Source organism: Rhinolophus ferrumequinum, chromosome X, assembly GCF_004115265.2.
Source record: "Rhinolophus ferrumequinum isolate MPI-CBG mRhiFer1 chromosome X, mRhiFer1_v1.p, whole genome shotgun sequence".
NCBI classification, from domain to species: Eukaryota; Metazoa; Chordata; class Mammalia; order Chiroptera; family Rhinolophidae; genus Rhinolophus; species Rhinolophus ferrumequinum.
In genome coordinates, this window is record NC_046284.1 from 107,548,438 (window position 1) to 107,564,945 (window position 16,508).

The 16,508-nt window shown below is 38.9% G+C and overlaps 1 protein-coding gene across 2 annotated transcripts in view; it reads right to left on the bottom strand.

The window, feature by feature from the left end:
• PDK3 (pyruvate dehydrogenase kinase 3) overlaps positions 1-16,508 on the bottom strand; it is a 61,380-nt gene that overhangs the window by 11,835 nt on the left and 33,037 nt on the right. For both annotated transcript variants that reach the window (XM_033109541.1, XM_033109533.1), the window contains exon 6: positions 7,058-7,135. In XM_033109541.1, coding sequence (XP_032965432.1) covers positions 7,058-7,135 — 78 coding nt within the window. The remainder of the gene's footprint in view (positions 1-7,057; positions 7,136-16,508) is intronic.

Consider the following 16,508-nt stretch of genomic DNA (forward strand, 5'->3'; position numbering starts at 1 on the left):
GGGACATCTTCTGGTGAACTGGACTAAACAGCAATGTTAAATGGTGTTAAATTATGACAAACAAGGCGTACTATAATGTAAGGTTCACATCTTTTTTCTACTAGCAGCTAGCAAACAGACCCCCCGAGACCTACAGTCTTTCCTCCTTGCATCAGGTATCTTCCGGGGAAAATCTAAGAAACACTACATTCCACGTCAAGCACTAAGAACAGTGTGGGCTATAGAGTAGATGCTAGAAAACTTAGTCCTTCTTCCTCCTCGTGACCTGAAATCTCTTAAGCGACTCAAAAGATAGGAACTTTCTCAAGTAGAACACAGACATACTCACCCTCTAATAAAGTACACAATTAACAGGAATTTAAAATAGAGCAAACATTTGTGTGGTTCTTAACAGTTTACAAAGAGCTTGCACATACGTTATCCAACTGAATCCTCCTGACAATGTGGTGTGGCTCCCAGGGTGGGTGCTGTCATTATGGGTGAGGACACAGGCTTTGCGGAGACTGTGTGACTTGCCCACCATAAGAGAGGAGGCCCTGAAACTGGACACCTGAACTAAGAGCTTTTGTTTCTAAATCCAGAACTCTTTGGGGATCAGTTTTTTTTTTAATTAAGTAATATATACAGGTGATTAAAAATCTGTTGAAAAGGAGAAAAGGAAAAGTCCCCCCTCCCCCCGCCCTGCTTTCCGGTCTCACTCCCAGACTGTACCCAGAGGCAGCTACTCATTACTACTCTGCTTTGGTCTTCGGTTGACAACACCTACATTCTGTTTTGTAACCCTAATTAACCCTTCTGCGTTTTGCCTATAGGTTCTTTTTTACAAAGCTGAAAATCCATAGTGTTGGTGAACTCATAACTAAGTAAATACTGATCATTGCAGAGCGGCCACAACAGCATATCAGGGCAACACTTCCTTCCCTGAGTCCAGTGACATGGTTTGTGCGTCACTTGAAGGAGAATGTTCTGTCTCAAGATGAAATGCATTCTCTTTATCCTCCTCCAGCTGCTCAAGATCCGACTACTCTTTTTAAGTCACAAAATAGTTAGACCATGTGTTTCTGATACAGTTTTTATATACAGAGGGTGCCAAAAACATGTCTATACATTTTAAGAAAGGAAAAAAACTGTATTAAAATTATGCTAATGGTAACCACGTTGAGCACCTCCTGTAATTGCAGAAGTCAAACGTGACTTGTATTCATCTTTTGTTATCGGTATATATTGAGTATTACAATTGTAATACAGTTTTTTCCTTTCTTAAAATGTGTATACATTTTTTTGGCACCCTCTGTATTTCCTGGAGCTTCTAACTACCCTTCCTCTTGGGTAACTGGACAAGAAACATATGTTTTCCTCCACACATTACTAAGATCTTCCAGTTTCTTATTCTACTGCATTATCCAGTCGATTCTTTTTTTTTTTTTTAATTTATTGGGGTGACAATTGTTAGTAAAATTACACAGATATCAGGTGTACAATTCTGTACTACATCATCTATAAATCCCATTGTGTGTTCACCACCCGGAGTCAGTTCTCCTTCCATCACCATATATTTGATCCCCCTTACCCTCATCTCCCCCCCCCCACCCCCCTTACCCTCTGGTAACCACTAAACTATTGTCTGTGTCTATGAGGTTTTTTGTTTTGTTTTTTTTTTTACTTAGACGTTTATCATTTATATCCCTCACACTGCAGTCGATTCTTTAAGATTTTTTAAGTTAGAACCTATCGCTTTTCAATCGTGCTGCACAGCCATTGTCCTCAAATGGTTTTGATTGAAGTTCTGGAATGTTTTAGCTATTTCTTATATCCCTCCCTATTAAACACACCATCAAGTCAGTCAGGTAACCTACTTCAGAAAGGTGTGTGTGTGAGATACGTTTCTCAATCCTTATTCTTCTGATTCACTTGATTAATGGTTTGGCTAGATATAGAATTCTTCATTCGAAATCATTTTCTCTCAGAATTTAGAAAGGGGGGGTGGCCTTCTGGCCATGACAGTGCAGCTAGTAAGTTTAATACCACTCACGTTTTCATTCACACTGCTGGCTTTCACCCAAGGTCTGATACAGCTTGGCTGTAATATTCTTGTTGAAGAATGAGGGATTGGATTAATCATTTGAGGGAGGTGGTGTTTGTCCTCCCCACCCCACCCCCCATGCCCTTCCCTAAATGGGAAAGCTGACTTGGAGCTCTGTGTACCTGGTTAAGACTTTTCAACCGGCTTTCGGATGAGCAGACAGTAAGCTGGTCTCTGACCGGAGGGGCCCCCAAATGCTCGAATGAAGAGGGCTTGCTTTACTTTGGGCTAACAACACTCATGTGAACAGCCCAATTTTTTCCCAGGTTGCTCTTGAAGAAAGCACTCCGGTTCTGATTTTTGCCCAGGGGAAAAACGCTTGTGACTGACTGCAGGCAGAGCACAGGTCACAAGCTTCCCATCAGACCTCCACGGTCTACCTCACACCACCTTTCAACTAACCTTTTCCCTTCCCACGTCAGTCCTTTGCATCTCCGGATTCTGCTCCTGGAGTCCCTCCAGGATAACCTCCTGCAATCAGGTGCCATATCCATTGCAGTCTCCTTTGTGGTTTCTTCTGCTCTGTCCCATTCACCAGCATACATCCATTTGGTTACCCTCTGGCAGGACGTGGGATCAGTGGTCCCTTGAAGTACCTACCAGTTCCTCTGCTGTTTTTCTTTGTATTTCATTATTGTCATTTTAATGGAGCTCTAGGAGCACACTGAACACTTTGTCTATCTTCCACCAAAAGGCGTGATTAGTTATATAAATAGCCTTCTGAATTCAACCTTTCACTCACTTCAAATCTCAGGGAAATTAAAATACTTTGGTAGTTTTACTGTTTTGGTTTTTTGTTTGTTTGTTTTTCAGTTCAATCAACCTTCTCTAGGAGCCATCTGAAGGCTTGCTCAATTACTTGTACTTTTCTTTAGGGATATTATAATTTACACGTCTTGCCTTCCATTTAAAACCAGGTCAAATGTTTTTGTCCATGACTCTTCCGTAATCCTGAGTCCACTGGCTTTTATGTGGTGGACCCTTAGTACTAGATGTTTGTTGACTTTCTAGAATAAGACACAAATAGAATATGAACTTTCCATTTAAAAAAGTAAATGGAAAAAATGTTACAGGTTTTTCATGCTCAAGACTCAAGAAATAATAGTCTCTATTTTGCACAGTCATTGCTCGAAATACCATTCACTGAAACAACACTTAATAAATATCAACAGAACTCTGCAGAAAAAAAACACATGTAAGAGAAGACATAGCTGGGCACTTAGAGATGGTTAATCCATTCCCAAAGTCAACGGATAAGGCCTTTGGAAACAACACATAGTGTGGTTCAAAGTCACACTGGGATCAAGTCATGACTTAGGCATTTAATAGATACATTAATAGGTGCTTAACCCATGTGGACCACGGCATTCCATTTCTGAAATGGCACAGTACATATTTCACTGGGTTAATAGAAGGATTAAGTGATATAATAGTGATAAACTAGTCTACACAGAGCCTGCCACATTGTAAGGAGTCAACAAATGTTGCCTATCATCATTACTAAAAAATTAAATTCTACAGTGTTAACAGAGCTACCAGTAATGGCTTTTCGATTATTGTATAGAATCACTTGCCTGAAAATACCCACAAAAGCATACAATATGGGGAAATTAGACGTCAAAAAAAAATGCCAGGATAGATGCATACCTTTTCTATGAAACCTCTTGTAACAAAATATACATTGTATGAATTGAAATTTTTATGTTTCCCACCAAATCTAAAGCTATGAATCAACCTCTTGACAGGAAAGACTAATCTAGAAATGGTGAGAAATGCAAGTAGTAACCATAAGTCTTATCTTTCCCAAGTCAACCCTGACTTCCAGCAGCCACCCTTTAAAAAATATCCCGTGTGTGCCCGGTGCTATATTTGAGGCCCTAGAAATACCCTTGTACCGCCCCCCAGGGTGAGCTTACAGATGAGGAAGCCGTGTCAGATGCGAAGTGACTTGCCTGAAGCCCATGTCTCCTCAGTGTCAGAGTGCGGATTTCTACCCCCGGCCTAGCTACAGCACTCACATCTCTCCTCTAAGCCATGCGGCCTCACTATACGGGTGCAAAAAAGGTAAGGTAGAAGTGTTTATTTGCTTCATGTTTCGGCAACTGTTTTCTCAAGAGAATGAGAAGGCTGAAATGAGAACAAGTATGAGGAAATGGCTACTTGTCTTTGGAGAAACCCGCATGGGTTGCCACAGGTGGTTAAGTCGAAATATTTGACACCTGATACAAAGTAAATAAAATTCCGTTATTTTTAATGCTCCTGTTAAATGTGTTACGGAAAGGATGATAAAGGAAGTTTACTATAGCTGGCCCCCAATATTTAGAATTCTAGTGATGACTGGTAAATAGTGGTGTTCACACAGTGTGTTCTACATAATCCAATTTACTACTTTCTCAGGGAAAGAAAAAAATCCAAAAGCTCGGGGGCGGCGGGGAGGAGAAGGTGATATGTCAAAGTAACAGAACATAAATTCTCAGGCAGCAATTAATTGTTCTTTTGGGTTAATGGCAGCCTCGCTCCTCTGAAGCACAGAGCAGAGCAGCAAGCACTGTCACTAACTACTGTTAGAGGCACCCGTAGGGTAATGGAAGCATCCCGAAAGGCGATGCTATGCTAGTTCACACAGGCTCCAAAAATAAATCCACAGGTATCTGGATCTGATCTGACCCCTCCCTGAAAAGAGTCAGCCACCATGCTGTGGGAAACACTCACGCACTTTCTCATTATGAAGCAACAGCGTCTACTTAAGGGGTTCAGGACCAACCTCTGACCTGCATCTCTAACACAGGAGAACCTAGTTAGCACTAAAGCACAGTCTTTAACTGCACTCGCAAAGAAATCATAAACATAAATCATAAATACATTACTCAAAGCAACAGGAAACTACAGGCGGCTTATAACCACCAGCATTCACCGATCTTAAGAGATGGGAAAAGGGCTTTAAAAGTCATGCAGGAGACAGTGCCAAAAATAGTTGTAAAGCTCTTCTCCTGGTGGGGTGCATTGCGCAGCGTGACAGCCTCGCTGGGAAGGAGCATGCTAACACAGCTGGCACCTGGGAATCAGCAAAAACAGGCTCACTGTTCTGGCCTTCAGCGTGAGTGAGGTTGCCATTCACGCAAAAAAGAGCAATTGGTTACTACCTGTGAATTTAAGTTCCACGTTTAATGTCAGGCCCCACCTAGCTAGGAGGAAGGGAGAGAATATTAAGCTGCTTCTACTCAGGAAGACTCAAGCTAAGTCCACTCTGTTCTGGTAGTATATTGATTCAAAACAGGGGCACAAGTCTCATCAGAGAGCCCAACAAACTTTGACAGCAGCTTTGAGACTATACCTTCTAGAAGAATTTAGGGGCAAATGTCCTACAAGAGCAGCCTGAAGTCTTTTCACTTTTTGATCTCACGATAAGAGAAAAACATCTTTGGTATATTGTTGAGAGGGAATTTGGTTTATCTCAATTGCAAATGCCCACACCCTAAGACTCAGTCATTCCACTTCTAGGAATCTAACAGACAGAAATACTTTGACACGTTCACAAATTTTTCCACCCTCCAAACACACACACACACACACACACACACACACACACACACACAATCTCCATTGGGAAATGATTAAATAAATTATGGCAATCTGTACTATGGGTAATCTCTACATAACAATACATGCAAAGATCTCTAAGGTGAACTGAGAAACAGATTATAGAATATGTATAGTTTCAACCCTTTATGTAAAAAAACAAAGCTCTGCATGGGACTGAGAAGAGTAGTGGGGACTTTCACTTTTTACTCTACATTTCTGTGTTGCTTGTATTTTCACAACGAGCATGTCTCTTTTGTAACTTACAAATAAAAAAGTAACATGGAAATATAGACTCATATAACTAATATAAAAATCAGCTATAACCCCACTATCCAGACAGCTGTTGTTTATATCTAGGTGCTAGAAATCCTTCAAAATATTTTCCAATGAACTTGCACTATTACAAACTTTTATAGCCTGTGTTAAAAAAATTCAACTTTTCCCATACATTAAATATTCTTTTACTGAAAACAACAAAAGAACAAGACAAACGAATGAAGAAACAAAAACTCATAAACATAGACAATAGTTTAGGGGTTACCAGAGGGTAAGGGCAGAGTGGGGCTCTAGAAGAGGGTAAATGGGGTCTAATATATGATGATGGAAAGAGAACTGACTCTGGGTGATGAACACACAATGTGAGATATAAATGATGTAATACAGAATTGTACACCTGAAATCTATGTAACTTTACTAATAATTGTCACCCCAATAAACTTTAATAAAAAAAAGAAAAAGAAAAAAATTATTTTAAAGCATTATTTTGAATGGCTGCGTAGTATTCTATCTTATGGGTAACCTCTCTATTTTCTTATAATAAATTTTCTGAAGTTTAATTTACTGAACCAAAGAATATGACCATTACTAATATATTGGATCAAAGAGAAAAAACATTATTCGCATTTTTTGAGAAAAGCTGTACCGATTTAAACGTATACCAGAAATGTATAAGTGTTGGTAAGAGAATATTTTTGGGGGCACCAATTCAAAGCAATAAAATGTTTTAATCATTGCCATTTTTAAAAGACAAAAATGGCATTTCTCTGTGCTTTTGTTTGTACTTACTTGATTAATAAAGTTAAACACTTTCCCATGTGTTTATTGACTGTTTGTGTTTGTTATTTTGAGAACTTCCTAATTATACCTTTGTGCATTTTCTACCTGGATTACTTCTGTTCCAAGAACTTTTGAGTTCTAATAGATTACACATTCCTGTACAATAACTCCTTACAACAATATACCTAGCTGACCACAGATACAGAAAAGGTTTTAAAAAGCTAAAAAAGATTTTAAAAGCAGCATAATTTTAGGATCTCACTGAAATATAGCTCAGGTATAATCAGTTTTTCAGTCAGCTTCTTTGTATTGAAAGTGAAAGCACTTCTCTTTTACCATTGAATTCTTCCACTTCCAGGTCTGGGGCCACCAGGTAATACTGTTCACATAGCATCTTGGCAGTTTCATATGCATCTGCAAGGAAAGAGAACAAAAGGTTAGTTGCTGCACTAATAACGTAGGCACAAGTAGGTAGGTAGGTAGACAGACAGACAGACAGACATAACAGAATAAGCAAACAAGGACAATTTCTAACCTGATGGATTTAGAATTCATCAACTATTGCCTTTTTTAGAAAAACAAAAATAGTATTTTTGGCTATAACAGAATTACTTAGACTGAACCAAAACTTCTCCCTTAAAGTTTTAATGACCACAAATATCGAAATTCTGCACTAATGACTATATGGCCAGCTCTATACTAAGCATACATTTGTTTAATTTTTAAATATTCCTCAAAGGCATTTTTCATGAGAATCTATAAACTGAAGGCAGTACTTCTGAACACCATGCAACATGACTAAATTGTAACAAACAAAAAAAAGGTATTTCTTGTAATTTAAAAAATAATAATGGCAACAGTCTTAAGATTTGCCAATTATCTGTAAATGAAACATCATTAGTTTTACTGAATGAATGGATTTCCATGAGCCACGCATTCTAAATTATTGGAGACATCACCATCACTTAAAAATGCCCTTTAAGTTAGTTAAAGGTAACAGGTTGAGGCTGATGTTTATCAAAGTCCGAGGAGCAACAGTTCGCTTTTGAAAGGAAAAAAAAAAAAGACATAGGGTAAGAGGACCAGGGCCATTACAGATATAGCTGGAAGAGAGAATTCAGAAGGTTACATCCCAAAAGATGGGGACAAATTAAGAAAGCAAAAGTGCATTATTATATACTAATGTGTGCCTTTTCTCTTGAATGTAAGCAATTTGAGGTCAGGGTTTATGTCTTACACTTGTTTTGTAATTCACATAGAACTTAGGATATGCCTGTTAGTTGGTCAGTAAACATTCCCTGGTTTTTCAAATTTGAAACCTTTTGATAATTTACTTTTTAAAAAAAGCTTTAATGAGGTACTATACAAGTCACCCATGTAAAGTGTACATACAAGTCAGTGGTTTTCAGTGTGTCCACAGAGTTTTGCATCTATCACCACAATCAACTTTACATTTTCATCGCCCCAGAAAGAAACTCCCTAACCATTAGCAGTCATTCCCTCCTCCCCAGCCCTAGGCAATCACAGATCTACTTTGTCTCTAGAGATCTGCTGTTCTGGATATTTCATATAAATGGAATCCTATAATATGTGGCCTTTGGTGTCTGGCTACTGTGACTGAGCATAATGTTTACAAGGGTCACCCATGCTGTTGCATGTGTCAGTACTCCATTCCTTTCTTTTTGCTGAATAATATTACATGGCACAAATATACCACATCTTGTTTACCCATTCATCCATTGACAAATACCTGGATTGTTTCCACTTTTTGGCTATTACAAACAACGCTGCTATGAACATTCATGTCCAAGTTTTTTGTAAACATGTTTTCATTTCTCTTGGGTATATACCTAGCAGAAAAAATTGCTTGATCATATGGTAGCTCTATGTTTAAAAGTTTGCAGAACAGCTAGACTGTTTTCCAAAGTAAAATATATTTTAAGTTTCACCTTTACAATTTCCACAGATTAGATATTCAAATTACTTTAAAACGATTCATGGGCACGTCTGCAATGTTCTCAACTGGATATCAGCTCTTCGGAGACAGGCTCGTACTTCTTTTACGTTCCCCACATCAATGCTGTGCATGGAGTAAATAGGTGTTTAAGATTCGATTCAGGTAAGAGAAAGAAAGAAGGGAGGAAGGGAGAAAATAAGCCCTATGGAGTCTAAATATGTTAAAATTCGATGTATCAACCTAAAATAATACAAAGATAAGATAGGGTATGTTCAGGCTGTAAGTTTTGATTCATTTACCTCATATTGCTCCCAAATAAAAGTTTACAAAATATTTGACCTCAGAATAAAAACTGTAACAATAGAGACATTCAAATAACTGACAAGATGAAATAACGAGGGCATAATGAGGAAATGTTAGTTAAGACAAGAAAAAATAGAGTTGATCAGTGTGAAAATAGACATTAAAGTAGGACTGAATTTAAACACCCCAAAAATTAAAATTTAGAATTATACTAAACTTACAAGTTTTTTTCTAGCATATAATAAACTTCATCAAATATTTGTGAAGTACTTTTGTAAAAAGAAAATAAATCAAGACTCATTCTTCTTGCTTTGGCTACACCAGCAAACAATGTTACATCTCCACCTAGTGACACAATAGCACAAAGCCAACCAAGGACTGCCAGGGCCACTTCACTTAAACCAACAAATACTGAAATCTAAACATGATGCTTCGTTACCCATATCCAAGGCCAATATGTCTCCACAGAACAACTCCTCCGAGTATATAACATCCTTTAAGGTGTTTAAACATTGTTCTTCCATTCACTATAAAGGAAAGAATCCAGGCCCACTAACTGTGCTAGCTCTTCATGGCATTCACTTGCCAAATGGCAGAAGATTATAACAGCATTCGCTATTAAGAAAAAGTATTACATAAATGTAACATGCAGAAGATGGAAGAGCCCACATAAAAGCAGCCAACTTGGGACTCAGAAATCCAGTGTGGTTCCTAAAACCACATGTAAATAAGAATGTTTAAAGCCTCATTACAAAATATAGTGTATCAATGCTGTAATTGAAAATTACATTATGATCCTTGAAAAACTCAAGACATCACAATAAGACTCACATACACAAGCCAGCCAACAGTATTTGGGGGCAGTAACAGTAAAATCTATATTCATATGCACCTTTATAAATTCCCATAGCACATCATCATGCCGTGGATACGACACACACCTAGTAAATATCTGATAAATGGAACAATCCGCTAGCCCATGAGAAACTCCTCAAGGGGTAGTCAATTATACTACTGATGAGACCTGTTCTTCTTGGTCAGACTGGGGATTAGAGGCCTCGTGTGGTTCCCAAACCTAGCTAGATGTAGAATCCATTACCAAGTTTTTTTAAAAAAAACAGAGATTATAAAATAAACTCCTGGAGATTCTGATGCAGTAGATCGGTATCGAGGCCTGGCAATCTATATTTTTAAAAACGCAGCAAGTAATTCTGAAGAGAAGCTACATTTGGGGACCACCTGCCTGGAAAGCCAAGGCTGGGTCACGCTAATTCTCTCCCAGGACATGAATGATTACAGGTAAGCAGCACATACATACTCAAACGGGACACTTCCATTTAAGTGATGTAACATAAAAACTAAAAAGCTTTAAAATATCACCAACATTAACAACCAAAATTCAACCACTGGCTTATAATTTCATTGCCTCTATTCTAGAGTAAAATGCAAATTCCACCTTTAACAAGCTTTCTAGTAAGACTTTTCTGTTTAATTAGAAATCACAATTTTTCAGTATGATAATTTACCTAATTACTTTTATCTGCACTATAACTGAGCCACTGTTTACCATCAATCTTTAAAAGGAAGTATTAGGAAATGATTATTACTGCCACTAAACCTAAGTGCTATTAATTGTTTTAAGAAATCTGTTTTCAAGGATAATAAGGAATGATCATAAAGTAACTAGAAAAATTATGGGTGTGGCACATATATACTTCCCCAGGCGAGAATACCTCACCTGTAAACACTCAAGACTAATTATTTTGTACTTAAAAGGCCAAGCCATAAAGAGTAAGGTAAAGGCTCACACAGCAACTAGCTCAACAGATCCAACCCAGTCAGGAATTAATTTTAAGAAAAAGCACACAGGAAAATTTAATAGAGAATGGAGGTCATTTTATTATTAGGTTTTTAAAAATTAGATGTTCCTACTTAAAATTCACCACAGAACTCTGCTATCAAATATTAGTCTCTATCATGAATACACACAATTGTTTGTTTACAAATATCTTTTAAGAGGCTGGAGGAGGATGAATTTGAGTGAGTGCTGAAAAAACAAACGTGAAGGTACCAAGGTCCCTAACTTAACTTAGGTCTAGGATACCCATAAAGACCCATATGGTCTAGAAAACCATAAAGCTCAAGTTTAAGAAGTCACTGCCAGAACAAGGTAACATAAATGACTATAACGCATTACAAAGTCACAGACACATTGCTTTTCAGAAACCTTTTCAAGTTACAAAGCAATTCTAATAATGAATGTCTATCATCACCCTTCTATCTGAAACCCATCCCGAGTGGAAACCAGCAGGGCTTTTTTTCTTTCTTTCTTTTTTTTTTAAAGCCCTGGACCCTCTCCCACCACCAAACCATGAGCAACTGGAAAAGAGGGCAACAAAACATCTAATGTAAGGGTAACCAATCTAAAGGCTGACCAGAATCCTAAAACATGTGGTCATGGGCAAAAAGATAGGCGGAGCCCACTAAATTCCTCTTTTGAGAATCGAGGATCGAGACACTCAGGCAGGGCAAAAGACGAAAGGATACACTGAGAGTGATGATGATCTAGAAGGCCTGGAGTGGTCATCACTGTCCAAAACGAGTCCAACAGTCTACAGACGAGGGACCTACAAGGTTCTTGCAATAAATCTGTTTCTGAGCTAGCACGTGGGTCTCTGTTACTTGCAACCTGAAGAGCCCTAAGTGAGAACACAAGACATTATTTCTGAACCAAAATAATGACTTACTCTCAGGATACCATTTGTATGCTATTATGCTAAGCAATAATAGCATCTGGGAACAACACAGGCAAACTAACATCGCTGTGAGAGCTGACTTTTGTACCAAGTATTTAAGTTGGTACCTTAAAAATGATCTTACCACAGGATTTCCCATTTGATTTCCCGGATTCTTACAAAGAAAGGAGGGAAAGGGTCACAATGGAAGGCTCCTTCCAGAGGATAATAGAAACTACTTTACAACAGTAAATCTAGCATTCACCACCACGAGTCTGTAATTTGCAGATGTGTAAAGGTAGATATTAATGTGCTAAATAAGCAGCAAGGAGGCATGCTTCAGTGTTTGGCACATTCAATTAATGTTATGCAAGATGCACCCCACTTTTACACATTTATACAACTGTCTAGTCAAAAATAAAAATATTGCCCCTACCCTTCTACATAAAAGTTTTCTATAGTCTGTCTCAAGAGATCTAAGTATGGAATCATTGTTAGTTCATTATGGCTTCCTAATGCTATAAAACACACGTGTGAACACATGTATAGGCAAACACACTCATACATGCATGCATAAGCAAGTGTGCATGCACACATGCGTGCACGCACACACACGAGACATCTGGGCTGGACATGTGACTATGCTTAAACCATGCAGATCTTCACAGCTGAGAAAGTCAATAGAGCTGTCATTAAAACCCAGAAACTCAACTCCCTCCACATCAAGCTTCCTAAAACAAAAGGGAAAATTATTAGAGAGCAAAATGCCAAGTTAGAAGATTAAATCTCAGAGGATACGAGGAGAAAGTAAAAAGCCAGTGAAGAAATATCAACTGCTCTAAAAAGAGGAAGGGAGTGGTTAAGACTTTGCTAAGAGGCAAAGGAAACTGACATGCGTTTCTTTCTCTCCTTGACAGCACTTAGGGGTACTGGGAAGACGAGCTGGTGAGGCCTGGGCCCTGAGACCTTCTGAGTGTTGCTGCTACATACAGCCTTTGGGGGTGGAGACCCAGTGCCTTTTTGCTACAAGACGCAGAGAAACTTCCAGGCCTTTTGACTGTTGGGGCTCTCTGCCTTGTTTGTTCTGTCTTATTTTGAGCCAGAAAGAGCATCTGCTCGGGTATTCTGACATGCAGAGAATGAAGAGTAGGACCCATGGGGAATGAAACAGAAAGCTGACTGTTAAGATTTGTTTTAGTCTATAGGGAGAAAAGACACCTTCAGGTTTCCGGCTAGGTGGCCCAGCCCATTTTACCATGGTAGAAAAGGTAACTGACATAAAGCCCTAATGAGGAATGAAGATTATATACCCCTGGCTGGAAAAACCATTTGACTCTAGAGATGATGAGTATAGCAGATCAGACATAGAAAGGACTCTAGCAATACTGATAGAAAGAGAGCAGAATAGAGGCCACAACTATCAAGTACTGAATTCACCCAGGAAGGTCACGTGTGATGGGCATTAGTGCTGGAGAGGGGGAAATACACAAAGAGTATGAATTTCACAGAGACAAAGATTATTCTCAGTTGCATACCAATCTATAAATTGGGTATGAATTCAAATGTATAAAACAATGTTCTCACTGGGTTGTGAAACAGGTCATTCTTATTCTCTTCTCTCTTTTACCACATTTTTGAAATTTCCTTCAATGAGCACTTTTTATAATTTTGGTAATGTGGGATTAGTCCACTTAACTGACCCAAGTGGGAACAGGAGTTGGATGATTGACAAAAATGTTGGACAGAGTGAGAAATCATAAAATATGGTAAACCTAACTATCGTAAAATGCACATGTGAATATACAAATTTACTTCCTTACCAACCTTTTTATATAAGGCCAAAGCCTCTTCTTTGAATATCGATGGGTCTGGGGTCCCAGGTCATCTTTCTCAGATAAACACTACCACATACGTCTATGAATATAAGTATAAGGAACTGAATGATAATTGTGAAGCAATCTGAGTGCAGATTTCTTCTGATTTTTACTCAATGCTGCCCTGTAACCTAATAGTTACCTTGTTCACAGTCATTTCATTACATTTTTAAGACACTCTTCTTTATCAGGTCTTTCCAAAGCATTCAACTTGATTTTAATGGAAGTAAGGGTCTTTTTTCGTACTCACGTTTCTTCAGTTTACACAACATAATAATAAATGATGTAGTCACGACAGGTGGTGCAACTGACACCAATGGTTTAAGGACAAATAACTGACCCTCAGTAAGCACACACCTCACCAGATGGGAGCAGCATGACATTCTAGAAAGTAAGTGTGATCCAAGCGTACTTAGTGTGCTGTGGGTGTCAGGAGGTATGATTTATGAAGGGAACAGAAAAGGGTTGATTTTATGGATGTTGCTTTTATGTGTTTACGCACTTTTCAAATCTAAAACCACCCTCCACTGTTGTTTTCCTTAAGGGAAGAGGCTGTGAAGAAGTGAAAAATATGGTTTGCAAGATGCGGTGCGGGATGGGGAGCACGCCAGTCCTTCTTCCTGAGGCTCTGAGTGTGGGGGTCGGAGTGCGCGCACGCGCTGCGGAAAGGGGCATTCCGAGTGGCACAGGGGACTCACCGGGAATCCAGGCTTTAAGTTGTGCTAAGTGGCAGGACTGGATAAATGAGAGGATGTAGTAACCTTTGTTCACAGTGCCATAGTGTTCTCACTGGGAGAAGTCAAAAAGGGGCAGGAGAAAGAGTGAAGAAGCTAAGAGTGAACACCGGAAGGGGGAGGAGGAAGGAGGGGATCTGGCCCGTGGTGGAAATCATGACTACAAAGGACAAAGAAAGCAGGAGGCTGTGGAGCAGACTGTGGGCATACACTTCTCTTTTTTCTTTCAAATATTGACTAAACTCTTTTGCACATGATCTTCAGCTAGTTTTTGGTACAAAACTTCTGTCCCGAAGAGTGAAGCAAAAGTGGATGAGAGTAACTGCTGACCTTTAGAACTTTACATCCCAGTGAGAGAGATCAAGACCAGGTAGTAGGTAATTAAGTCCAATAAGAGCGGTACAGACAGTGCTGCAAAAGCAGATTCTTTTCGCCTTAAGAGTCAAGTCCAAACAGCGTCCTCGTCACACCCTCCCACGGGGCTTCTGACTCACTTTAGCTCTGCTCACCCTTCTGCTCTACAGAAGGGCTCACAGTTGCCTGGAACTCTGTCACTTATCTAGTCCTGATTGGTGGTTAAAGACTCTCTAAAAATTAATGAAAGACTATTTGTGAAGAAACAAGGTGATAAAAATGTTTTTTCAATTTATTATGAAAAAAATCCAAACATATGCAAAAGGACAGAGTATAGTACAATGAATCCTCGTGTACCCATTATAGGCTTCAAGAGTTTTCAACACATGCCTGATCAGTTTCATTGCCCTCCCTCCGTATAATTTGAAGTAAATCCCACATGTCATTTTATATCATGCGTAACATTTCAAAATCTCTCTCTCAAAGCTAGGACTACTTTAAAAAAAAAAAACCGCAATACTAATATCACACACAAAAAATTAACAATATTTCTTGAATGTTAAATACCTAATTGTCTTATAAATGTCCTAAATGACTTTTAAAAATATTTTATAATTTATGCCAGAAATAAAAGTAAAGGCACCAACTTACTATATTACCAGGGGCATAAAGGAGAAGCCACACGGCTTGCACAATTGCCAAGGAGTACTGCTAGCAAACTTGTCTATATCCCTGACTGGGTGCTGGCACTGCTTTAGGGTCTCTGCATATATGTGCTCATTTAACCCTATCATACAGGTCAATTACCAACAGCACCACTGCATAGATGAAGAAACTGAGGCCCAAAGAGGTTACATAACATGCCCAAGGTCACCCAGCTAATCCAAATGTCTATCAGCTGATGCATAAACAAAATGCGGTGTGTCCATACAATGAATTATTACTCAGCTATAAAAAAGGAATGAAGTACTGACACATGCAACAACATGGATGACCCTTGCAAACATTATGCTAAGTCACAGTAGCCAGACACCAAAGGCCATATATTATAGGATTCCATTTATATGAAATATCCAGAACAGCAGATCTCTAGAGACAAAGTAGATCTGTGATTGCCTAGGGCTGGGGAGGAGGGAATGACTGCTAATGGTTAGGGAGTTTCTTTCTGGGGCGATGAAAATGTAAAGTTGATTGTGGTGATAGATGCAAAACTCTGGACACACTGAAAACCACTGACTTGTATGTACACTTTACATGGGTGACTTGTATAGTACCTCACTAAAGCTGTTTTTAAAAAAGTAAATTATCAAAAGGTTTCAAATCTGTCAAACCAAGGAATATTTACTGACCAACTAACAGGCATATCCTAAGTTCTATGTGAATTACAAAACAAGTGTAAGACATAAACCCTGACCTCAAATTGTTTACATTCAAGAGAAAAGGCACACATTAGTATATAATAATGCACTTTTGCATTGCGAATGTGCAATAGTTGGCTGCATTCACTAAAGGCAGCCAACTATCTGAACCTGGCTTTCTGATTCATAAAATCTACTGGGCTAGGGTCTAATGAACATACAATCTATGACGGGACCGATCCTGTCCCCCTCCCCCACTGGGGGCCTGCAGAGGTCATGATCAAACTCAAGGTTATCTTGTGAGAAAGCAACCTATAGCATTCTTAGGAAACTGAGGCTGGACCTATTCACCTTATAACTGCAATAATTTGAGTAAATGTTTCCCAACTAAATAGAGGCCAGAACAGCTCGACAATCCTAGGCTGAAGTAAGGCCCGCAGGCCTGGGTCCTCCTCCCTGGGTGTAAGAATGC